At 42.7% G+C, this 26,436-nt stretch overlaps 1 protein-coding gene across 6 annotated transcripts in view; it reads left to right on the top strand.

Annotated features, from left to right (window-relative positions):
* The first annotated feature begins 5,193 nt into the window (after positions 1-5,193).
* SYT16 (synaptotagmin 16) overlaps positions 5,194-26,436 on the top strand; it is a 63,183-nt gene continuing 41,940 nt past the window's right edge. For 3 of the 6 annotated variants that reach the window (XM_026849840.1, XM_026849837.1, XM_026849835.1), the window contains exons 1-4: positions 5,194-5,388; positions 9,343-9,522; positions 20,520-20,562; positions 20,788-21,425. In XM_026849840.1, the coding sequence (XP_026705641.1) occupies positions 20,858-21,425 (568 nt within the window). In that variant the 5' untranslated portion in view covers positions 5,194-5,388; positions 9,343-9,522; positions 20,520-20,562; positions 20,788-20,857. The remainder of the gene's footprint in view (positions 5,389-9,342; positions 9,523-20,519; positions 20,563-20,787; positions 21,426-26,436) is intronic. The other 3 variants (XM_026849841.1, XM_026849839.1, XM_026849836.1) reach the window with 2 other exon arrangements.

Here is a 26,436-nt window from a genome sequence, read left to right as displayed (position 1 = left end):
ATGTGTCACTGTGATGATGCACGGTTATCTTCTTCCCCTGTCTCAAAATACTGCATTAGTGGTGCCATGGCAACAAAGAAGTTGTCTTTAAGGAAAAGGGAAAAAAAAGAAGCGTGACTTCAGTGTTCAAGAAAGGTGGCAGACTGACAGCCTTAGTCTTCCCTTTCTACCAGTAAGGCAGTGGTGGTGTCAGCTATGACAAAATGTATCCGATTATGAACTGTGTGTTGTACTGTGACTGAAAACAAGCCTGGGACATGATCAAAGACAAACCTACTACAGGAAGAGTGGGCTGAGAATCTTCTGAGAAAACATGGTCTTGTTGGACAGTTAAATTCTGTTTAAATTACACCTTTTTCTAAGACATACATGATCTTGAAAAAACTTTCCTAGGCCCAAGTTGTGTCCCTACTCCGGGTAGAATTCCTCTCTGAGCAGACCGTGGTGATGGTAAGAGAAACCAGCTGTTTCTTGCCACTGCAGCAGGTTTTCTGGAGGTTAGACAGTGAAAGGACACATAGAAGGGGCAAGTTCAAGTCTCTGTCCTTCTTGATTCAGACTTGCATTTGAGTACAGGTCTCATCTCTAACACAAGAGCCCTAAGCAGCAGGAGGTGGGATTTTAGGAACTAGTTTGTTTCTCTCATTTGATCTAATCCAGATTGTATATGTATTTATCAATATAAGTGAAATCCTTGACCATGAAGTTGGTCTGCTCACTGCTTTCAGTGATGGCTGTTTTTACAAAGGAGAATAGTTCCAGCATGCAAAACTGAGAATTTGAGCATAGCTTGGACATTAGAGTGAATATTGAGATAGAGTCTAATGCTTTCTCATAGATGGTAGAAAGTAATTTTCTGCCTGATTCTAATTTTTCTACTCTGATCTGGAGAAGGACTGAAACAAGCAGTTGTGAAGGCTGCAGTTTTCACATTGATTATTTCAGCTGTTGGCCCAGCTCTGAGAATGATCCTGTCAGGGACCTGTGGTATCACAGGAGGACCAAGGCTTGCATGGGTACCACAAGGTTCCTCGTGCTGTCCCTGTTAAACATCTTCAGCCCTGACATGGAGGGGAACAGCCTTCAGTTTGTGAATGGCAGTTCAAGTGATGTGCTGCTCAAATTCTCAGTCTCCCTTGCCCTGTTAACTTCAATGAATTTTAAATACCATGCTGATTTGGAGAGTTTCTAAGATTGACAATTAGTCTCTGAATCACCCTCTAGAGGCCTAGATTATTGCTTAAATCACCTCTGTTAGACAGTGTGAATGCTCCTCTGTCCGTTAGGACACATCTGTTCCCTTGTTTCATCCATACTTGTGGTATCTGTGCTTACAGACAGAGGAATGGGGTGAGAGCCAGGACTCTTCTGAATGCAGAACTTCAGGCATCATCATTCGCAAGCACCGTGTACTTGCTGTTGACTTGAACTATAGCTCCACATTTGAAACACATCCAGAAAAACTGATACTTCATCATTTCTAATTGAAAACCAACTTTGGTTGAAGGCAGAATATTTCACAGAACTGTATCTGCTTGGTTGCAAATGTCATCAGTAGCATTGCTTAAGGCCAGGGTGGGATTGCTGCTGCTGCTGAGAAAACAGTGCTGCCACAGGGTTTTATATGGTGAGATACATAACAGTCCTTGTAAAGGGGAAACTCTGGCCCAAGGGTAAGCCTTCTTGAACTTGGGCATCCTCATTGCTGGCTTATGGCTCTCACAGTTGAGCTGCTGGATGCTCTGAGGTTTTTCCTCCAAGTGTTTATGTTTTGGTCATTTATCTGTAGCAAGTTCTCTGTGAAGTCCAGACTGTACCCTGAGATGTCAAGTCTGGGTCTGCCCTTTCCGTAAACAGGTTGAAAAAATCAGATGTACGAGGGCTGGCCCTACTGTTGGCCCCAAAATGGGCTTCACAGTGAGGCAAGCTCAGCCTAAAGGGTAGAGGATGCCCTTCTGTAGTTGTGCACATGGGATGTGGTACTGGGAAAAGCAAAATGTGGGTTTAAGCGTGTAGTGCTAGGGTGTGAATAATAGGCCCTGAAACTAAGTTGACCTCTAGATGAACCTCACAACCAAATGTTATCCATTATTAGTATCTGCTAATTAGTAAAACCTGTATTACCATTAGCATTTATTAATTAGTATCTGATCATTAAAGATGCATGTGTGCTCACTAGTGAAGGGTATAGCTTGGGCAAAATGTAATCAGTAGTGAGGATGAAATGGCATGAGAATGTATCCAACTTTCCTTGTTTAGCCTTGTTGAAGACTGAGAACCCAAGTGTTTGGCCTTGTTAGAACCTCCCTTGGTTCTCCTCCCCAAGCCCTGGCCAGGCTTTGGGTGGAATCCAACAGGAGAATGAAACCAGATGTTTCTGCTCAAAGAAAAGTGCAAGTCATTCTGACTTGCTGATTTTTGGTACGTAAGGCTGGACCCTCTTGCCGCGACTTTGGATGCCTCACCTATGGATGGATGCATCACATAGGACTTCCCACTTGCAGGGAAAGGTTCTCCAAATCCTCGCTGCAACCAGGGCTTCCCAGTGAATGCAGATCTGGACATTGGTAACGTATGCAAGTGGTGATGTATCTTTCTTAATCACTGTTCTCCCCATCGTGTAGTGATGATTAGGTGCATTGCCTTGCTTATTGTTATTTTCTGTAGTTAACTGTATGTATTAAGTGCACTATTTTGTTTTTTTCTTATTGCTTATTTTCTGTATTACTTGGTTATATCCTGTAATTAACAGTAAAACAGGCCTATTCTTTTTACTCTGGTGTCTGAGTTTAATTGGCACTCTCAATCAGCAGAACAAAGCAAGAATTTCTCTCAGGCCTTCCATTTCTTAGGTGAGTGCCTTTGCTTAGTGCTACCGCCTCCATGTCCCCTGTAGTGCCTGTTGTGCCTTCTTCCCTTGAATTCAGTGTTGGCAAGAGGTGTCAGGCACCTCTACTAGACTGCATCCCTAAGAAGAATCAGGCTTTGGAGGAAGAAATGCCAGTCCTGTAGCTTTCAGGTGACCCAAGTTGACAGAGGAGATGCCTGGAGGCCCGTCAGTGTCGCTGTGGTGTCATCCCTGGGAAGATGCTGTAGATGTTGTATTTGTAAGCCTCGGCCTTGGGGTGAAAAGTAAGGTGTTTCCAGACACTGAAGTGCTTGTGTAGATGGATAGGACTTTGCTTGATCTTTTGGTTTGTGTCTGTGCTGTGGCTCCCCTTCTGTGGAGCAGCTGTGTTAGCATTTCCCTGCTTCACAGAGTTGCTGGGGGGATAAATGCACTGAAGTCTGCAAGGTGTTTGGGTACTGTGATTATGTGGATCATAGAAGAAACAGAGATGAAGTTGCTGGACTGTCTCTGAGGTCTTTCAAATTGCATGTGTGTTACAATAGTAAGCCCAAACAGGTAAGATGCAGTAGTTGCTCACTGACTGGTGACCGGTACGCAGCTCGTGCCCAGCAGCGATCCTGACCACGCTAGAAATCCAGGGACCAACTGGGAAACCGAAACCAGAATGAGAGAGCAGTGTCCCCTTGTATACTGAGCATGACATCACATGATGTGGAATACTCCAATGACAGATCCAGGCCCTGCCCTCAAGCTGTGCTCCCTCTCAGCCCAAGGAAAGTTAACTCTATCCTGGCCAAAGCCAGGAGGGCATGCTTGTGTCGTAGGCCATAAGGGCAGCTTAAATCTTTAAAGGTGACCTGCAAATACCTCAGCAGTAGCTAGGAATGGGCCCATTCTTCTACGCTTCGATCGGTCAAATTTTACTGTCAAAGTTAATAAAAGTACAGTCAAGTCAAAAGTGCCTTTCAGTCCTTCATATTCTTTATATAAAAGGACTGGAGAACTTTCTCATTCTTGCTATCTGTAAATCAGCACATAAAAATAAAGTGTGCAAAGGTGACCCTCAATGCAGGGCAAGTCCTCCTGCCTTGGGTGGGAATTTCACCCTTCTGCTACAGTGCTGAATGTGGTCTGATTGCATTTCTGATAATGTATTTGTGGATCACCTTGAGAAGAGGAGGAGTTATACAACTGTTCCCTCACAGTACTGTTAGGAAGGGTCGGGCTTTGTCTCCTTTGAAACCGATATCAGGAGAGAGCTGCAATCCTGTGAAAACACATATTTATTTCTGAAGTGTTTGTGTATTGTGTGTGTGGTGCACATGAATAGAATTGCCACCTGTCCAAGGCTGATAACGATGATCTGGAGAGCAGTGGTCATGCACTCCTTATTCTAGCAGTTTGCTGTATGAAGAATTGGTACCCACAGCTTCCCTTGGTCTGAATTTATGAAATGCTGCATGCAATGAGTTGCTTTACCCTTTGTGGCACGTTCTGAGCTTGCATAGATATGGATCTGTTGGAGGTTTTGCCATAATGGAAACAGTGTTAGCTGTGGCTCATTAAAACCCTTGACTTTTTTTTGGTCTTGCACTCTCAGAAAGATCCCATTAGTTATCCTATTCCCTTAGGATTCCACATATGGCACTATTCTCCTTTATAACCTTGGCCTCAGCTTGTGAGTGGGCGAAGTGACAAGATCCTGATAACCACGTGCTTTGGGCACTGAGTAGAGGAAGTGACTGAGAAACCTTCTTGATGTTTCCGTTGCACGCAGCAGGGGACTTGCCCTTGCAGTAGGGCTGCTGTCATCGTTTCACCCCAATGTAACTTATCTTTCAGTAGTTGCTGAGCCTTGCTAGACATGAGGCTTGTTACAGACGGACTCTTGTGCTTTGCTGTGCTGTAACACTGCTGATAGGGATGAGGATATGTAGGTATGCAAGTAGGTGGAAACTTTCTAATACATCATAATAGTAATAATAATAATGTGCACTTCTACTGCCTTGCAGCTTTCGCTAGAACTTCTGCCCACGCATCAGCCTACTTGGTTCACAATGCAGTGTGCATGCTAGACAATTAGTGGTTGATAATGAAAAATGTCATGGGAACCAGCAGGAAAATCATAGCTTACTCCAAATATATAATGAAATGTAATTAGCACAGACAGTAAAACAGACAATTTATGGGTTTTTTCGTAATTAAAAAGTACCAGTAAACATTCCTTTTGCAGGAAGCTGGGTATCAAATGGAATTAAAGAGCTATTGTCTGGAATAGGATTTTATGCAAAATTTAACTCTTGCAAAGCCTAATGGATTAAGGTTTTGTTAATTGCAGACTCTCCAAGGAAATCTATTGTGGTACTTCTTCCATTCTTTCTCCTGGTCCTGGTCTGTCTGGAGGGGCCAAGTCTGCTAGCAGAAACCCGATACAAGCCAAATACCCAGCTGGATTCAATGCATGTAGCAGTGTGGCCAGTACTTCCCTCCTGTTCTTCCAGACAGACTGTCCCCTGAAGTCATCTTGTAGTGTGGAGGTAGGTTTGAGAGAGAGGTTGGAGCAGGAACAGCATTATAATGTCTTGTGCTCCCGGTGTCCTTGGTCAAATGTCTTCTGTTGATCTCACTTCCATCTCTGATCTCTTTCCCAGCTTGGGGCCCTTCGCTCTGCACCTCTTTTTTGTTCTTAAGCAGTGTACACAAAGGAGTGTGTTCAGTTCTTTATGCACGCCCTCAACTTGCCAGGAGTGCAAACACTGTTTCTTGGCTTGTGCTCTCACCTGGGGCAACAGAATGTGTGGATCCACTGAGGCACTGCACAAAAGCTTCTATGGCATTAATTACTTGGCTTAAAAATGGGTGAGTTCTGGCTGAATATCTCAAAGTTCATGTCCCAAAGCACATGGGGTCTAGCTCCTTCCCCAGACATGGGTGCCCAGGGTTTGAACCAACCCTTGAATGCCTCACTACGTCTCTTCTTTTTGCCCTCAGGTACAGTCCATTATCTATTGCTGTAAGGCTGGATGTCTTACTTGTGTGAGAAACTCTGACACATTTCAGCAATGCTATAAAACAAGTGACGTGTGCATTTCTGCTGCTCTTCCTCCTCTATACCCTTCCAGGCCCAGACATCCCACTACAGGCCAGAACAGAGCTCTGCTCCAAATCAATTTTACAATAATTTTCCAGGCATAGTCTTAGCCTAGAATTTCAAGTCTGCAGAGAGAAAGCCCTTCAGCTGAGGGTTGAGAGGAGAGCTGGGCCATGTGGTCAGGACACTATGCAGGTGCAGCATGTTTTCTGGTTGGTGATGGAGAAGCAGAGCGCCAGCATGCCTGCCATTGCAGGGGGGTATGAGCTTCCAGCTGGAGCCAGGTGCACAGACTGTAATGTTTCTACCCACGTATGTGAGATAGTGCTCAGGTGCAAAATCACAGCCCTAGTATCTGGCACAGATAACATGGAGGAAAGAAGAAGGAACTTCTGTTTAAAGCCATGGGACAGGATGCACAAGCTCCTTTGCCTTGTGATGCAGAAGTCCCAGCCACCTCTTCACAGTTGGGCAGACCCTCCCAAAAGGAGAGGGACTCTGTGGTTTACTGTAGGAGCCATACATGTAGGAGGTGTCAGTTTGCCGGAGCTGTGGTGGTCCTTCTTGGGCACCTTTCCTCTTTGCCTGGCATCTACAGCGAAGGGTGGGGTGGTGCAGGGGTATCAGCCCTGGTTGGTAGCAGGCTGATAGTCTTTGCTGTTCAGGATGTATGGGGAGGGGTCTGTGCAGTCCCTTCTTACCTGTGCTCCCAAAACCTCTGCCTCTGTGTGGACACAGCTGTTAGTGTTCAGCTTGGAAAGCATCTTCCTAGTTGGGCTTTTGTGAACTCTAACAGGAGGTGCCTTTTACATCTCTGTCCTAAGGAGTAGGAGAAGCCTGAAGGATTGTTCCAAGTCCTATGCCACAGCACTACTACGTTCTTATTTCTCTGTAGCTGACCAGGAAACAAGAATATATGGGCAATAAGGGTGTTGTGACAGTCTGAGATCCTTTAGAGCAAATGGAGAGCAGCTGATAATTTGTCTCCAGACTTTTTTTCAGGATGCCTGGTCTAGTCAAGGGTCTGCTTTTTCCTCTGGAAGGTACCATGCAGGTTTGTTGGAGAAAGGGGGCCTTTGAGGGTTTCTGCAGCTGGAGGTCATGTAGCATATTGGAGCATGTATTGGACAATTTATGTTTAAAAATATTGGTGGCTTGCTTGTGTCCTGTCTGAGGAGGGGAAGCCCTGGCATCTCCTTGGGTGCAGAGCTGAGATTTTATAAAAGGGCTTGATAAATAGTAACAGTGGTGTCTTTGTCAACCCTCTACATCACACTCTCTGCAGTGAAATCACTCACGTAGAGCCTTCAAAGCCATGGTTGTCAGTTTGCTACATACATGCTCCAACTTCACACACACACACGTGCTTGCATGTGAGCTTGTGCACATGCATACACACACACTCACACTTGTGTGCTGAGATGTGGTGAGCATAATCTGTCTTCCTGCTTATGCAATGCTCAAGAAAAGGAGGGGTTGGTGATGGGACCTAGCCAGGACATCATGTGTATTGTGGGGTTATGTCTACTTTGATTTATACTCTGGTCCTTTGATTTATACTTGACTCCAGCAGCCACTTAGTGGTGACTTCAGCAGCTGAAAATAGTCAGAGTAGATGTATCACTCAGCCACTCTCATGTCCCCAGCCCTGTTCCCTGGGTTGAGATGTGAGGGGAAGATAGAGCTGGTATGTTCCTGCCAAATTATCCAGGGAAGCTATGACACCAAATTTCTGTGCTGGCAGGGAGATCCACTGTCTTCATGACCCTGCTTAGTGCTGGTGTGGCACAAGGGGGACACAGAATTGTCACCAGAGAAGTGACTGTGCCCATGCAGAAGATAGCCATGGAAATGTAGCCTTGATCTTATTTTCATTTAAGATACTCTAATTCAGTGCATATTTCTTTTCCTTCCATAGGCTGGAGTGAGCAAGGTCAGATCCACCTCTGGAGTTTGTGTGACCCATATTCCTCTGGGTTCAGTCCCAAGCACTTGCCTGTTTTTCATGTGGGATGCTGCTATGCATTGGTGATTTTTGTTTCTAATTGGCTTGTATTATTATTATTTTTTTTTTAATCCCCTAGATCATAGTCCTGCTGTGCACTATCAAGGCTGTAACTGGAGACAGTGCAGCTCTTCTAGCCTAAGTCTTTCGCTGAGTCAAGTCTTGTAAACTCCCAGTGGGATGTTTCACAGGCAGGGCTGGCTCTGTTTACATCCTTTCCCCTAGCTCATCTTGTCTGTGAGCTGCAGCTTTGCAATCACAGGCATCCCTGGTGGGCCACTGATGCTGCTGATGTTTCATTTTTATGGGGTCTTTGACTTGAATTGAATGACTGAACTTCACCCCTTTCTGGTGAAGTAATTACCAGAATAACAAGACTTTTTTTTTTTTTTTTTTTTTCAGATGACACTTACAGTTTTTGACGTGTGTGCCCTTGCCATCTGCATCAGATGATGTATATAGTGTTTGTCCCTTGTTTTGGCATTTTAATATGTGTGAGAGAGGTGAAATGGCTTTAAAAGCTTTTTGCTGGCGCCTGCGGTTTGTTGCAGACCCAGTGATACAGGCAGAACATGATAAATTGAAATAAGACTGTTCCTCTACAGTTTGACATAGGGATGTTGATGTATAGGATTAGGTTGTCAGCTGGTGCAGAACCACTGTGCTCATTACTCATGGCCAGACCTGACACCAAGCGAGCTAAACTGAATTACCTGAGCTGGAGGCTGGTTTTCTGCAGCAAGAATGGTAATTTTGTAGTATGATAATATACTTCTTACTTAAGGGTAAAGTAACAGTTGAATGAGGATCATAGGCCATTCATTAACCTAGTTCTTAGTAAATGTAATGAAGATAGTGAATACCATTGTGGTGTAATCTGATGGTTTTAGAGAAAATACACAAGTTGCAGTGGAGGTGTTGGGGCCTTTCACTCCCTGAGCTAATCTTCCCCACAGCCTTTCCTGAGAATTTACTGCTAGCTGTGCAGAAATGATTTATGACCAATAAATAAGTGGCAGGATCCTTGTTGCAGTATAGATTGAGAGCATCACTCTTGAAGCTGGCGGAATTCTGCATTGATACAAAAGTTTAAAATCAGTTAGAGTTTTTCTGCGTTGGAGTTCATCGTGTAACAGAAAATAAGACCTTAATCGGAAGCAAGTTTGGTGTGTAATGTACCCTGTTGTCGATGTCTGCAGTAGACTGGCCCAATGCAAATGTTGTATCTATTTAATGCAAGTCCAAGTTCTGCTGAATTTAATTGCTTTTTTTTTTTTTTTCTGGGAAGAGTCTGGTGAAGCAGAGCCATGGGTACAGATATGGTTAAACCACATCTACCTCTAGGTGTCTTTTCCCACTTGTGCTCATGTTTTCTTTCTGACTTTCTGTTCCTAGTTACTTTTGAGGCCACTGGGTTTTTGTCTGTGTTTGGAGTCTTCATTATCTTCCCCGCAGTCCTCTTCCACTTCATCAACAAGAAGCTCTGCTTTGAAAAGAGAGGTGGACTCCCATGTCTGGAACAACAAGGGAGAAGAAAACACTACAAAGAAAAGCCCAGAGTTCATGAGGGCCTTGGTAAGTATCACAGTATTATACTGCCTTTGATGTACAGAATCTTCTTGAGGCTTTGATTGCTGGGAGGACAGAGAAAGGCCCATTTGCTGTGTCTCGGGTTATTTCTGTGGAAAACAGCAGGGTTTTGGATAGACTACAGTAACCTCCAAAACTTGATCAAATGGATGTGCAATTGCTACCATGGTCCTATTATCTTTGTTGTCTGAAGTAATCTCTTGAAAAATGGAGGGCAACACTGAGGAGAAAGCACACTCCCCCTCTCTGTCTGTTGTGGGAGTGTTTTGTTAATCCAGTGAAGAGCAAAATGTGAGCAATTCTGAGTAAAGACACTGCTTTTCTGCTCTGAAGGATGTGCCTGTCCTGGTTTTCTTGTAGTAGCTATTACACGCTCTTTCATGTGTTTGTTCTTGTCTGGAAACATTATGTCTTGGGTAAACCCATGAGTCCTGGAGTCAAAATAACTGGGAATTTTACTGTTAGACAAAAAAGAACATTTTAATGTTTCTCTGTTATCAAAAATCCATCCATTCCGGTAATGGTGGTAACTGAGAATTTGGTGATGTCACCATACATTTTTTTGTAAATGTGCATATAAGTGTATAATCATTGAAATAATCAGCCAAGGGGCCTCAGAAGCCTCCCAATTAAAAAGTCTGCTTCTTGGTGGATCAGTCTTAGAGCTAATTACAGAAGGACACAATCACAAAGCAAGGGGCCCCTGCAGGTGGGGTTTTTGTTATACGTTTTGCCTTGTCCACTGAGTTCAGCATGGCTGTTGCAAAGGGCATGATCTGGTCACACTTTAAGAGTTCAGAATTTATGGACAGGCGAAGGCCCGGATGCCACATGTGATAGGAAGTCAGTGGGACTGACTGCTTCTTGCTAAATGCATTGGTGAGCCAGGGACAGGCACAAAATGTTAAAATCTCAAAAGGTACTTGGAATTATTTCTGCACCCCACCCTGCCATTGAAAAGTCCTAACTTTAATGTTTCTAAATAAAGACTATGTTTTTTTTTTAAATAAGTTTCCTTCATCGATATTATTTTTAAGTCTTTATTCCCTTCTCTTCACCTCCCATCAAGTGGTGTAAAAATGTGGCTTTTATTTCGGTTTTTAAGATGACACATTTCCCAGGAGTGTGTGGGCGTTGACATTCTATGGAGCTGTCACAGGCTATCATGTAAACATGTATTTGCAATGCTTTTAAAAATGTGAATTATTAATAAACAGGGTGGCTTGCTTTTTTTTGTGTTTTGGTCCTTCGAAATTTTGAAGGACAAAAAATTACTTCCCAGCTGACACACTCAATGGCAATTTTCATTTCAGACTAAATCTTATGTGTCTGAGTAATAAACCTTTGAAAACATGGGTTTATAATGGAAACACTAATTTAACTTTAACTACAGCTGTGCCGTACAAGCAAAATACCACACACATTAATGAGGTGCTAAATCTGATACGGCAGAGGAATGTGTTGTAATCATTAATTACAATGGAAGCTTAAAGTTGGAGCCTGCTTTTTCCGTTCAAACAAAATCAGCTTGGCGAGTTGGAGCTAAGAGCTATTTAAAAATATCGTCTCTATATTTAGTTTAAATTTCACCGTAGCGTTTTGCTACTTGTAGGGCCAATATGGAATATGCGTGTAGGAAATGCTAATGCTTTTAAAGGACAGCAGTGTGAGAGAATAGATTAAACTCTGGGCTAACATAGCATGTCATATGGCGAATGTAGAAACCTGGAGCCTGAGTTTGGGCTGGGAAGCCAGGAAAGGCTGTTTCTAGCATAGCAGTTGCCTGGTGAGGGAGCTCTCCCAAGAGGAGTGTTGACAAGCAAGAGTTTGTTTCAAATTCGAAATCTGACTTTGCTGGGTGGAAAGGAACGGGATGGGAGTGTTTGTAACGTGTAACTTATTGGTTAGCATTCACTTTTCCTCTTCTCAACTTCTTGTGGTGAGCTGTGTTTGTTACAAGACCATCCTGATTCTAAAGACTCTGCTGCCCTTTGACATGTAACTTATTAATGATAGTTCTTTCTGCTTCTAAGCTCTCAAATTGGGGAATTTTTTTTTTTTCTTCTCCACATCTGTAATTACAAGCAGTTAGAACATATCTGTGTGCTATGACTATCAGCTTTATAATTGTTTAAATAGGAGAGAAGGTATTTTGCATTTTGATCCCTCTGGCATGACAGTAACATACGTAATAGGATAAATGCCAGTTTCCAACAGCATAGGTAAATAAAGGCTGTAGCCTGAGAAAGGTGTGTATGGGTTCAGTGCCTGAGATCTTTCTCTTGTCCTTGGATCTAGTTGAGTTTTGAGTTATCTACTGATAAAAAAGAGGGCTGGTATAGAAGCATAAGCAAATCTGTCTACTTTATGCTTTGCAGGTGCACAGGCTGACATTCAGAAAATGTACTGTAAAGTGTCAAAGTTGTTGTTTTTGCTTTTCTCTATAGAGGCTGACCTCAGAATGAGGCAACTGACAGAATGAAATAAGTGTTTCCATCATCATGGCTCTAGGATACATCTGGCTGGTTTGTTCCTAATTTAATTTTAATTGCACAGTTTGTGTCCTTATGAAAGGAACAAGATAAGGGAAAGATCTATGTGAAAATGAAGAATTAATTGAAAATCTTTCAGGAGACTCCAGGACAAAGCCTCTTAATTACTGGGACACAATGGATAACGTTTTTCATACTTGAGGCTTTTGTGGATCCTGTTCTTGACTGCTTCATTGACCTTAGAGATGAGCCCGTTTCTTGAGCAAGGATGCGCTGCCCTAATTGCCTCTCACCAGCTGCAGGAGTCCATTCACTGCGGGGGCTGGAGCTCATCTGGACACAGCCAGCCTGTATTTAGGATGGACTTGGCACTGCAAGGGAGAGCTCAGAGAAGGCTGCAAAGCTTGATAGAAAGACTGGTAAACATAACTGATGGGAGGGTAGCACAGAGGTAACGTCACATGTATCAAGCTTGCTGGGCTATGCCCAAGCACGTGCAGAAGGAAGTGGTGGCAGCATGAAGCAGTTACTGAGCTGGCCGATGTAGACCCTTGGTGTAGGACATGTGCAGAATTCCTTACTGAGGGAAAGATTAAATGCCATGCATTTGGCCTTAATGGAGTCAGCTGGAGTGGTTCCTCACAGCATTGGTTGTCTTTCAGTTGGTGGGTGAGTGTGTGTGGGGTTGAAATTTCCCTTTGGAGCATCCTCCCATGCAAGGACGGAGAGGACCTTCCCTCAAACAGAGTCCTGACAGATGTCGGTGGGATCTCACATAAGACCATTTGATGCTGTGATGGTTCGATGTCCCTTTCTGTAGTGTGAATTTCAGGACCAAGAGGCAGTGATGGTGTTCTTACGTCCAGTGTTTATAGCATTGCTGAGCCCTTTGCTTCAAAAGTTTGTGGGTGAAATGAACTTCACAGAAACACATGACAGTGCTGGGCCAACCCTTGTGTAAAGAGCTGTATCAAACCTTGTGCTTCAGTGCTGTGACTCAAAAAAGAAAAGGGCCCTCTTTGTTCTCTACTGTAATCTTTTTATAATGGTATGAGCTGAGGCCGGGAAAGAAATTGTAGTTTCCTGACTGCTTGATACAAAAATATTCCAGTTGTGCCTTGCCTTGAATACTTGTTGTGATGTTAAGCCTGTCCTCCTGATATGTGAAATCAGCTTAAACATCATGAGGTTTGAAGAAAGTTTGTTGGCTTTTTTTTCCATTTTTCCCTTCTATCTTATCATCCTTGAGAATACTTTCAGTTCATGTTCTCAAGCTGTTCTGCACAGCCACTGTTCTAGCCTCTGGGGCTAACAGCACACTTAAAATAAATAAAGGGAGATGCAGTTCTTACATAAACCACTCATCTCCTGGAGCCGAGTCTTTAAGGAGAGCATCAACACCTGTAACACTTGACAAAGGCAGGAATGTTAGCAGCACTGCCCTGATGTCGACCTTGCTTTGTCAGTGCAGCTCTGGGCCCAGCCAGGCACTGGGAACTGATCATGTGCGGCGTGTGGGACTGTCATATGCTAGCTGAGGCTTAGCTTCATGTTTAGAAACAAGTAATGTGGGGGAGTGTGACAGTACCAGCCTGGTGTGCACAGTAGCCTGGCTTCCTCCAACAATGCAGTAAGCTGTGGAAAGCCCAGAAATGTCCTTCTTCAAAGAAATACAATTGTTGTTGGTGTTTGTAACCCTGATGCTAAGTACCCACTAGCTCAGTTGTCCTTGGCAGGACGGAGATTGAAAATGAGTCCAGGGTTATCATGTCACCTAGCTGAGGTAGGTAGCTCAGCCAGGGTGTTAGGTTCCTTGACAGCCAGAGGCAGGAGGGAGAGAAGCTCTTGAAAGGGAACTTTCTCAGTGCCCAAATGAAGCCATTCTTCTAAACTGCTTTTTCTCTCAATTGCTTCTAGAGGCTTGTAGGAAAAGTGGCTGGACATGGGACAGTATGACTGTTGTCACTGGTGCCTGCCCTAGAGAGTAGATAGCTGGGTTTGTAACAAGGCTGAATTAAATGGAAGATAAGAGTAGCTGAGGGAGCAGTTCTGAAGGACAACTGCCTGCTCAGATCTATTTCTTTGAATTCTTCTAAATCATTTGAAACTAGTTCTGGTTCTCCCAGTGACCCCTCAGCCTCGCAGCACGTCCAGCTGGAGTGGTGGTTGACTTAGCTGAAGGGAAGGGAGATGGGAGCTATGAACTTAGCCATGTGCACACACAAAGATGGATAACCAGGAATGGACTGCATTTGTCACTCGGCTGTGGTTCCCCAAAAGCACTGTCTGCACTGCTCAGTGGTGGTCCAGAGTCATTTCCATAGGCTCCGTACCAATGGAGTATGTCTGGGGGAAGAAGGAGGAAGAGTAACTGGGTGACTCCGCAAAATGTTTCTAAAATATCTTCATTGTGTTAAACAGCTAGACATGCTTCCCACTGCTAATTTCCATGCAAGTAATTGCTCTGATTGACCCTGGCTTGTTCAGTTGCTGCAGACTGGGTAGCATGATTGCAGGCAGGGTTGAGACTCGGTCTATTTGGTCTGCTCTATGCAACAGCTTGACAGCACCGGTGGGTGGGTTTGAGTGGTGGTGTAAAGTGGTGTTTCTCCAGCCTTTTGAACTTGTGATTTCCTTTTGGCTCTTCTGTCTTCATGTAAGCCGACAAGTGACAGCAGCTCAATTACAGAATGTGCTGTAATTTCTGACTGCAGGTTTCTTCTTTCATTCCCCTAATCAGTAATTACAGATGTTTCTCACTCCTTTACCTTGAAATAGCACAGTTGCCACTACTAACACCACTTTTCTAATAGTCCATTGATCTGTAAGTTTCTTTGTGCCCTTTTTGTAACCCTCAGTTTGAGTAGTATAAATAAAGTTATTAATTGTTGCCTTTTGTACTACCACTTGGCACAGAACTGTTGCTCTGTGCCTGTGGGGACAAGTGGCTCCTTAAATACAAAGGACCTTATTTTGATTTGGAGAATGTCAGTGGCCTCAGTGGAGTGACTCTGGACTTAACACCAGTACTGAGGCAGAATCTGGCTTGCTAGTGTATCCAGGCCAAATATTATGGTCATGAAAGGTGTTTCCATTTTCTCCCTCCTGAAAATTCCCTCAAGTTTTGTATTAATATTTTGTTGACATGAGTATCTGTCTGTGCAGTCACAGAGTCCCTGTTTCGTGAGACCACTGGACTTACATGAACACACTTCTGAGTTCAGGAGGTCTAACAAAGGCATGAAGTGATCAGCACAGGAAATTGCTATCAGCTTCTCAGCCCTGTTGCTGGTGGAGCTTCTGAGCATAATATTTGGATGCTGGTCTTCCAGGGGCATTTTTTTTTCCTGAATTTATCACCATACACTCTATATGGTGGAGAGACCTGGGTTTTTTGAAACAGGCTCCACAGTTTTGAATGATTAATGTCACATTTGCATATTTCCTTTTTTCTTCTATCCCTTTCCTCTTCTCCCCATCCCACTGAAACTGTGAGGATCAGTAGTTGTTGCCATTATTTTTGACAAAAGGAGAGCGTGCAACAAAGGAATGGGAAGAAGAGAGGAGACACCATGGGGCTAAATATCCTGACCAAAACCACTTCTGTCATTTGGGTATCAATTTTTACAACTAATTTGGCACAGCATCACTAGTAGCGAGCTGCCTGCAAAGGCATGAGATGATTTGGGAGTGAGGAATAAGTCTGCAGGCTTCCTCTGCGTAGGCTAAACCCCGTGCAGCAGGGTGCATTGCTGTCTGTGTGATCTCATCTTTGTTTTCACTTCACCCTTTTGGAGCTTGCAGGACCAGTGTGTTGCAGGAGTGGGTTTATTGCCTTGTTGATTTGTAATCCATGAGCGTTTCCAATGAGATATGTGTAATTTATTGGCATAAACAATTAGATCTTCCTTGAATGCCCTGGAGTTTCTGAATCATCATCTGAAAACTATTATTACAGAGCACGTAATCACTTGGAAAATGCCTCTGTCTTTTTTTTTTCCCCATTAAATTCAGTGACATAAATAGCATTTCTATAACATAGGCCTGAAAGGTACCAAGATGCTCTGTATTTCTGTTTTGTTTCACCTTTAGGGAAACTTGGTCAGCAGTGACACTCACAGTTGATGTGAACCTTGGACACTGTCTGTGCACTTCCCTCATAATGTTTCTGCAAGAGGCTCCAATCAACTGAGCAGCTTCAAGTGCACAGGGTGGTTTTGGCACTGTGTCAATTTTAACTGGAAATACATTTCATCGTATCAATGTTTGGTTATCCTTCACTGTGAGAATGGAAGAGCTTTGCTAGCATCTTGTTAAACATGATTCTGGCAATTACAGGAGGAGTGAAGAGTCCAGATTGTTCCCAGAACTAGGATAGATGATTTCTTGGCCTAGTCCTGCTGCTGCCTGCCTTCAATGGAGCACATTTCTAATTTCCCCTCTGCTAGTTTATATGAGTGGTAATTGGGCTCCAGTCTCAAAGGAGGATCAGGCTCATTATAGTTTTCAATAGCTTAAAAAGAGTTACTGAATCATCTTACACCTCCAAGCCTTCCTTACTTCCTCCTTTCATGAACAGCAAAATGGCCTTGAGTTTTGCACAGACCCTTGATGTTCTGGGCGTCAGCTTGGATTCACACCTTGGTTTAGGTCTTTCCCCCTAAGCTTGGAGCAAGATTTCATGATGGGTCTGTAACACTGCTTTTCCTAGGTGTCCACACCAATAAAGCTCCTCTCTATGGATATGATCTGTGGCATGCCAGGTGAGCATGAGGGGCTGATGCTCTCTATATCAGATCAGGAAATAAAGGTAAATCATTAGCAACGTTTTAGTTAAAATTTATCAGAAGTGGGGAAGGCAGGAATCGTTCCTCTGGGTACATGCAGCATGTCTGTCTAAACTGGTGACCCAGCACAATGCTCAGAATTTCGGTTACGGACAGATGGATTCAGCAACTTGTCCAAACTCCTAAAAAAGCTTCTTGGTATAATTTTCTTGGCAGTGACAAAAGAAGTGCATCTTTCTAAAACAGTGATGTGATAAAGATGTCTTCTGATCTTTGCAAGCTGGGAGCTGATTTCCTCTTCTCGTGTCTCTATATGGGACGGTACATTCCCAGGCAGAGAGGTGAGGCTTCGGATTTCTTCCTCATCTAGTGTTTTGGAAATAAGCACTTGCTTGAAAATTCTTCAGTTATATACTGGGACCCTGTGGTCTAAAACCTCACTACAAGGGAGGAGTTTGGTAGAAAACTTTTGTAAGGCCACACAAAAAGCGGCTGAGGAAACGAAAAGTTTGTGCCTACGCTTTACAACAGCTTGAATAAGGGAAATTGTGAGAAATGCAGATCTGATGGCAATTTTTTAGGAGCCTGCATATCAAGAAGATTGAAAGACACTTTACTAATATTACAAACCTCTGCATTGTGGTAGTATTTGAAATTCTGCTAATAGTCGTCTTTTTTTAGCCATACAGTAATTGCACCTCTCAATGGGAACACTACTCAGGAATAATGATCCTATCAAGACAAGGGAATATAGATTGTAGTAAAGGTTATGATGGTTTCTGTGAGAGGCTTAACATTGATCCTTTTAGCTATCTGATTTTCCAAGAGGAAAAAAAAAAACAAACCAAACAAACAACTTTCAGTTAAGCAGGCGATTCAGTGTGAAAATTCTTGTGGTTAGTTGTAGAAGATGGAACTTGAAGTGAATTTGCTAAACTGTTTTCTTTCTCTCTCTCTTTTTTGATGAATGCTTTTAAAAAGAAATGGATTTTTCTTTCCCACACATTTTAAATGCTCTTCTCAGTTCTTTTATATTTTTTTTTTCTAATGCAAGTCAAAATTGTTAGAGAATTCAAAAGTAAAAATCCATTATGTTGAAAAGGCCATGTTGTGAAATGTATCATAAACACCCCGTTAGAGCAGTGCCTGCTAATTAAGGGAGAGAGCCCCTGGGAAACAGCAAACCTATAACAGAGCCCAGCCCCCTTTGATCCTCTGTTGAGTTTGTAAAAACGTTGCCCGCCTAAACTTGTCTGCAGCTTGTTACACATTTTATCCATCTGCTGCAAGACCAAAAATAAGCAATTTATCATTTAGTTGAACTCCAGTTGTTTGGCATATGTGGAGACTGTGGAGTCTTCACTAAGAGGAAGAGGATGAGAGGAAAAGCCAAGTAAAGGCTAAACAGCCAAGCACCCTGGAAATTGCATTGCTTTTGCCTGTAGGGATTATGTAGGTGCTGGACTGCAAGTTTTACAGGTGTGTTGCAAGTGTTACTGTAAAGTGGTTCAGATTTTTTGGGTGAAATATACTTCAGTGTTTATCCATTGTCTGTAAGGTGAAATCAAACCATTTGTTGGGGTTCTCTGGCTTTAATTCAAACGAATTTCCAGGTCTTGGGTAGAATTGTGGATGTATATATAGGTGTGTGTATGTGTCATGTTTCCCCCCAGCCTACTTATAGCAATATGATCAGGGCAACTCCTTTGTATGTGAAAGATGCACTTTCAAGTCTTATCTCTCTCTTCAGATGCCTTCATGACTACATTCCAAGCCCTGCAGGTGATTGTAGATCACTACTTTAATTCTGTGACTAAAGAAAAATCTCACCTTGAAAAGCTCCCTCTGTCTTTATGGTTGTGATACCAACCTCCCTAAGGCAGAGTCTCTTGTTCAGGACTGCGATGTTTGCCTGAGCCGTGGTGCAGTGAGCCACAGCCGGGAGAGGTGGGATGTCTCTGTTGGACCAACTGCGTGTTAGCTCTGAAATCTAGTAACAAGAGGAGCTAATTATTCCCTGTGCAAATATCACAAGTCTGTGTTCTGTTGATTTTTGGAACAGATCAGCACTTCATTTTAGCACCCATGTGTTTTATCTGCATTGGTTAGCTGTCACTCCTGGATGACTGCACCCCTCCAAGGGCTACTGCTGTCATGTATCTTGCAGCTGAGATGGAGGCAGAGCATGATGAAGTTCTCCTTTTATCAGAAATCAGAGATTCATTTGCTGAATTGTCTGTAAATAAATGACAGGTTAAAAATATATCCAGTGTTTATCCACCCAGATTTATCTCCTTTCATGCCTGGGAGAATGTTGCTGTTGCAAGTGCCATCTCCTCCCAGTGACTTCACTGGTGCTGTGACATACTAGTGGCAAATCTGCATTATGCTGAAAATGTGTTGTTTGGAGTGTCTAATCACTTTAGGTCTATGAGAAAATAAGTTGCACAAAGTTGAGAGGCTTTGCCAAGGACAAGGTCGGAGAGAGGAGAGTCGATGAAGGGAATGGTTCACCTGGGAGGTTATGCCATGACATCGTCTGTTCCTTACCAAAGATTTAATGCATGGCAAAGGGTGTTACCTGGGTCCCAGCGCCTGAGCCAGAGGCCAGCCATTGACAGGTGGATACTGGAACAATGTATGCCGTGAGCCCAGAGAGTTTGTAACAACCATCAGCTTTTAAAATGGCTTTAGTAACCTACATACATTTACTGCCCTTGTTAGGACTGTAATTCTTAACACATACTGAAGCTGATAATAAACTTGTTGGAAGTGTCTGCTGTGTAAGTCATCACTGAACAAAATTATTTGGCACAGGTGTTTCAAAAGGTAGAGAGACCTCTTAAGCCACTGATCTCATCTGTTAAAAAGCTGCTCACCGAGCAAGGTGGGATCTTTAGTTCATGTTCCATTTAAAAAACCAATTTCCACTGGGATTTCCTCTACATTTCTCTGGAGACCATTTCACAAGGTAATACGCTCAGGTAATACACTGCAGAGCTTATTTTTTTTCTGCTGCTTATACTGTATTTACCCGTTTATAGTTTGATTTCTCCTAGACCTCAGAATTCAGCAAGACACTGGTACAAATTTTTGAAGCTTCTTTTTGCTTCTTTCTAGTTGTCTTATAGCCTAAAATCTGCAACTATTTAGTTCTTTCTTTGTAAACCCATCATCCTATTTGTAGGTTTCTCCTTCTCAGAGTTCCTAAAAGAATATCTGTCTTGTGATAATGTGGGAAGATATATATTGGGCAAAAAGGCACCTTAACATTCTGCAAGTTATGTTTTTATTTAGCGTTTGGATGAGTTTTGAGAAAACATATCATGCTGACATGATAGCAATGCTTTTGTTAACTTGCTTCTGTTCCCAGTAATTTCATACCTATAATATTCCACCTCCTGTGTTGGTTTTCTTAATTTCTGTGAAGGACAAAAAAACTGTGAGTTGTGTCACACTGTGGTCAGAGAGGACTTCTTTGGAGTCCTTCTGAAGCAAAGCATTTGAGATAATTGTCTGCCATGGGCTGGCTCTTCATGCTTTAGGCCTGTCACTTTAATCAATCAAAACACAATTCTCCCCCGATTCCCCACCCTTCAATTTTCCCATCTGGACATGCTAATGCTAAGGATGTGGTGGAAGTCAGGGCCAGGAGACTATTTGAGATTTTTGACTACAGGTTGTTTTGTACTCTTTTTACCAGGTCTGTTGACAGCTGTAACCAGAATGTGTGCGCTTCAGAAAAGGTACTTCTGTTCTGATGTTCTGTGTTTTTATTTTTATATAAGGTTTAGCAGTTGAATGAAGTCTTTCCAGATGTCTGTGGGAATATGTGTAATTTGTCCATCATTTCTGGATTTCTAGTGGTATTCTCAATCCTCTCAGTTCTAAACATCTTACATAGATAGTGTGTCGACAGGTGTTGATGGACAAGCAATTTACAGTAATCTCTTATGGTGCTTATTCTGTAGCTCCCTGCATTATAATGACATGCTGGCAAACCTGAACAACTGATCACCAGATACTGGCATAGTGTTAAACATGGCTTCTGAGGCTGCTCAGAATTTCCTTCAGCCACTGTCTTCTTGGATGTCTCAAATATATGAAGCTATCCAACAAGCGGGAGACTCTATATCAGCTTCACTGCTGAATTTGAGTGGAGTGGGTCGTAAGTCAGAAGAAGAGAGGAACCAGGACTTGGAGAATAATGGAGGATTATTCTTGGAGAATAATGAGGATTATTCTGAGGAATCAGATGATGAACGACACCTGGACCTCTGGGATGAGGAATATTTATATCCTATTGAAGATGGTCACATTGGGGGTCCTGATCTTGCTTCACAAGACCTCCCTCGTGGTTCTGACATGAGTCTGCACAGGCAAAAACGGTTTAAAAATACCAGCAGTTTACCAGACCAGTGTGTTGAAAGCACCAAGTCTTTGATGGCCAATGGATCCTACTGGATGAATGAAGATCTCCAGCCGCTTGATCGGCTTCCCCCCATCGCTGAGGAAGAAGGTGAGCCCTCTGTGAGGATGGGAGGTCATAAGCACAACCTCAGCTTGGGTGGCTCCTTAAAAAGTAATAATGGCAAGGCAAGTTTTGCAGGTAAGCTGCTAGCACGCACCCTGACAGTATTATCCAAACTTGTCTTTCCTGGTATTAATTTGATTTAGTTGCTAATCTGCTCGTTATGTTCTGTGTCATCTTTGTTTCCTACAGCTGAAATAAAACTCCCCAAATCCCAAAGAAAAATCTAACCTTTCCTCTTCTGTTTCCAATTCTTCTCTCGTTTGTGAGACTAATCTCATTGAAATAAGTGCAAATCTCCAGGGTGAAATGCTGTGTATTAGAAGGCAGTCAGGCCCTGTTGCTGTAGCGAGGAGTATTTTTCTCCCCCATGTTTTGTTTCTGGTAGCAGGACCCTTCAAAAGGAGTGTTTAGCCTTAAGCCTTTGCTTTGAGAACCATCTGCCTTTGCGTCATTGCTATTAAAGATATATATAATCTCAAACCTTGTTTCTTTGTGCCAGGAATCTCAAGATGTTACTGTGCCATGTGCTGTGAAATGCTGTACTAAAAAGCCAGCCATATCTCATGATTTTATGGATGAAAGGCTCCCAAATCGCTTTCCTCCCCTCCCACCACCCCCACAGGCTTTTCAAATAAGACTGAAGAGGACAGCAGGCAGGAGATTATGGGAAGGAGAACTGAATTTGATATTTTCAGTTTTAAATAGGCCTAACTATGATTTCTGATCATTAAGTGACATAAACATCTTTTCAGGTGATTGTGTTCAGGACTGAATTTCAGCCATGTGACTTGTACTCAACTAAATACTGCCGTAAATATGACTGGAAGTTACCTGGGTCATAGAGGACTGATGAAGACATATGTCCCAACCACAAGAAGGAAAACTGCAGTCCTGCTGACAGCATCCTTGGGTCTTGCTGGGTTAAAGCTGCTCTTTATGAACATCTCAGGAAGGGGGATAGGGAAGGAAAGGGGAGGGGAGAGTGGTTCTACAGTGCAGAGCTGATGAAGAACTTGAGATACACTGAATGGTCCTCAAAATTTGGCTTCAGATATCTAAATTAATTTTTTTGTAGGAGGCAGTAGATCCTCTTGAAAATGTTTATTTTGTAATGTCCAAGAGCTTTTCATCACTCTTGGCTTCTAGGGAAGTCTTACATATTTAGCCTTTTCTGTGCAGACTGCGGAAGATCAGCCTGTTTGTTTTTGTATTTAATAGGAATATCAGACTGAGAGGGTATAAACCTTGACGGTATTCTTTAATGAATGTTAAAATTAGCTCTTTTCTTTATTACTATTCCTCACACTGTTATGGCCAGGGAATAAATAATTAAAAAGAGCTTTTCGTCTAGCTGTTTTGTCTCCCAAACTGGGACTGCTTGTTTCATATTCCAAATGAATGATTGCCAGTTCTCAGGTTAAGCACCCCAGAGCTGTATCTCTTGGATACAAGTGCTATCCAGGCTGCAACCTTGTCTCCCCTACCTCCAAGAGGGGCTGTTGGTGCGATTCATGGCAAATCCTGAGTAGGCTGGGAAGCAGCCATGTGCTGAATGCGTTATTCTGATGGTGGCCTCCAGATCTTTGTCCTGTCTCTGGACTACACCCTTGCTGACAGTGGATGGGAGAAAAGGTGGTGAGGTCGCCAGGAAATGGGGGCCAGGAATGGGCTGCTGGCACTGTCAGAGCAGTTTCTCACTTGCAGTCTTGTCTACAGGGACATCTGAGAAAGAGGGTCCTTAGAAGTGTGTGATGGACCGGATCAATCTTCCTGGTGAGAGACACATAGAGTGACAGTCAGAAGCCAGAGTAACCCATCTCTGCAGTTAGAGGAGAGGGTGACTCTGAACCTCTCTCCCAGCTGAGAGCAGATACTGATCAAGTTTCTGTTGGACTCTTTCTTAATATTTATTGGCTTTCCTTCTCAGTGAGTTTTCTGGAGCCATGGCAAACTGGAAGTTTGGCCTTACATAGCTCCCCAGCACCTACACTGCCACTGTCTAGAGCTTTCTACTTCCACATGAAGCACTTTAGAGGGCATTGCATAGCTTTTTACACCAGAGGGTATGTCACTCCAAATGCTCTCAAATAGTCTTTTAACTTTTTGTCTCTGCAATGCACTGCACAAAGGGCCATCCAATGGCCTCAAGACTTTATAGTCATGAATTTGGCTGTTTGAGAGTTGGAGGGCTGGGAGCTGATGCTTTTTTTTTCTCAGAACTAGGTTGTGTGATAGGAGAGAAAGTGCTGAACTGTGATTTGAAAATGTCTTCCACAAGATCTTTGATGTGGAACAACTCATTTTGCTCTTCTAAATGACCTTTCACTTCCAAAACACACACATGCTCTTTGTATTTCATTTTCCAACTCTTTATTTCCTCTTTTTCCTTTAGATTCATAATCTAACATCAAGAGTATGAACTCTTTTGATGATAACCTAGACATGCAGAGAGTCTGTAATACCCTGGCAACTTAAAATTTCAGTCATGGATTAAAATGATAAAGATAAGATGTTTGAGATATCTTTATTTCTGTTAGCTTTGTTACCTAACCCTAAGTGACAGTGTAAGCGAGCATATGGACTTGCTGACATTCAGCAAAAGCATTCAGTAGCATCAATATTAGCTTTGAACGTTTTTCCTTCCATTTGACATTTTTTCCCCCCATTTCTGCAAAATACACGTTTCCTGTTTATCCTTATATTCTTTTCAGAACAGTGCATCTTGACTTTATTTCACTTAATGTACCATATTTCTCTCCACAATAGAATATTTTAAAGCTAAATTGGCACAAAACAGTAGCAATGCTCAATGCTTTTTGTTGCCATGGAAATATTTCTGGGCACTTACTGAAGACCTGGTTGCCAATAGTAATGTAACAGAGAAAATAGATATGCTTCATTTAACAGCCACTGGTGATTAAAGAGCCACAGAAACCCATTACAAGGTCATTCCAATATATAGTTTATTGGGTTTAGGGGGAAAAAAACCCCACCAACCCTAGATGAGAATCATCTTGTTTTCAAAAAGATGCAAAAGAAAATCCAATAGTTGTTCCTCTCTCAAAGTTAGAGCATGCTTCTGAGATGAAATAAAATAAAATTGCAGTTAAAAGCTATCATTACGCCTTTTCCTTTTTATCAAATATGTTTTTGACCACATTTTTGACTCCTAGGAAATGTTTATTAGCTCCCAGAGTAGCTTTTCTGAGGCCCCAGAGCAGCACACACATTATTCAAAACCATTTTTAGGCTTAGGGATCTAATAAAGTGTTTGAGCAATGAAATTCTTGGGTTCTAAGTCAAACGTCTGTTAGATACTATGAGGCATGCTAATCGGCAGGGTGCAGGTTTGGCTGCTGCTGAGTCCTGGTCTGTACTTAAATGATGCTAGGAATGTTGTGCCAAGGTTTCAGACAAATACAGGGAAAAGTTTTTCACTTTGGATGCATCTGATCCACAGTTCAGAAATGAGGAGGTAGTTCAGCAGGAAATATTGCAGCACCAGGTGTTGGTTTAAGAGGTTAATGGTGGGCAAGCAGAGACCCTTCCATGCATGCAGATCCCTGCCTCCATCTGCACATCACGTAATTGTAAATTTTTCAAATACAGATGAACTTGCTCTTGAAGCTGCCTTAAGACCCTCCTTCATTGTCTAACCTCAGTGTTTCTGATAGAGAAACTGTCTCCCATCGCAGAACGGGGAGGGAGCAGCCTTTGCATCCCCCTGCGGCTAAGATACTGCTGCTCAGCTGACTGGGGGTGGCTGTCAAGAGTGTGGCTGCCAAATCCATCCTTGCACATTTGGCTTAAGAATTGAAAAAAAAACAGTGGAGCAATAAGCCACTTCTAAAAGTAGTGCACTGCAAGCAGAGGGGTGGAGCTGGCCAGTCCATCTGTTTCCCAGTCTGAATCTATAGAGAAAAAAAGAGTGATAATGAAAAAGGTGAAGAGCAGCAATAATTGCACTATGAATGCAATGGCTTTAGCCCAGTTCTTCCTCGGGGCCCATGTCTTTTGCAAACAGAAAGTCAAAGTGACCATTAAGTTAGCAGTTTCAGCAGACACTGCTCTGAAAAGGCATGGGGACAGACGCACCAGCAGAGCTGAGTCTTCTGAATCAGAGCTGAACTATTTTTGCACAGCGAGTTCTGTGATTGAAGAGTCTCCCGAGCTGTCTGACACTGTGTTCATAACACTAGTGTAATATATAGGTGAGCACTACACTTAAACTGCAGGAAGTCCTTTGAGATTTTTTTCCCATCAATTAGACATTCTCGGTGCTAGCTAAAGATTGTGTTTCAGTTCCACTAAAATAAATTTTTTGACCTTGGAATGCTAGGAAGTTTTGATGTCCTAATAGGAGTCTTGTCTAGATGGCTAGATAGTTATCCTCAATACATGTGTTAGGGGAAGCACACCTCTGAGGCTCTGGGAGTTTTTAAAACTAGAAAGCAGTATTGCATTTACTTACCTTGGCCTCCAGCTTAACAGGGGTCATTGATTTTTGCCAGTAATTGCTGTAGTAGAGGAAATTATTCTTTCTGCTGTATATGAGCATTCTTGACCTCAGTAAATGACCCTTCATATGGCCAGGAATTCCTAGGCAAGATGTGAGTTTTCATTAGGTCCTATAAACCCATACAGCAACATATTCCTGTAACAAAAAGATGCTGCTTGTGTGATAAATAAAACTTCTGCTTGAACCTGAGACTATAATAGATAGATAGCCGGTTTCCATGTAAAGATACAAAGTGATCTTTATGAATTTTATCACCTGTCTGGCTGCGGAGCCAGCCAGAATGTAGCCCTATAAAAATCAGTGCCAGTACTCATAGCAAGACATTTAAAGAGGCCACACTGAATCAATAGCACCACTAGGACTGAGTGAAGGAAAGCAAAGACAGTGGATAAAAGCACTTCACAGAAAACACTCCTGACTGCTCGAGTGGGAGAAAGCACTAATGTATCTGGGGATATGCATCTGGTCTCTGAAGAATGTGGTACAAGTCTGCAGCTTTCTGAAATGAAGTGCAGATGTGAGTTTGCATTGAATGCCTTCTCTCTGGGAAATTCAGAACCTCTCAGA

This window comes from Athene cunicularia, assembly GCF_003259725.1.
Source record: "Athene cunicularia isolate RWA chromosome 5 unlocalized genomic scaffold, athCun1 chr5_part1, whole genome shotgun sequence".
NCBI classification, from domain to species: domain Eukaryota; kingdom Metazoa; phylum Chordata; class Aves; order Strigiformes; family Strigidae; genus Athene; species Athene cunicularia.
Note: the sequence above shows the minus strand (reverse complement) of the source record. Positions and strands in the feature narration are given on the sequence as shown.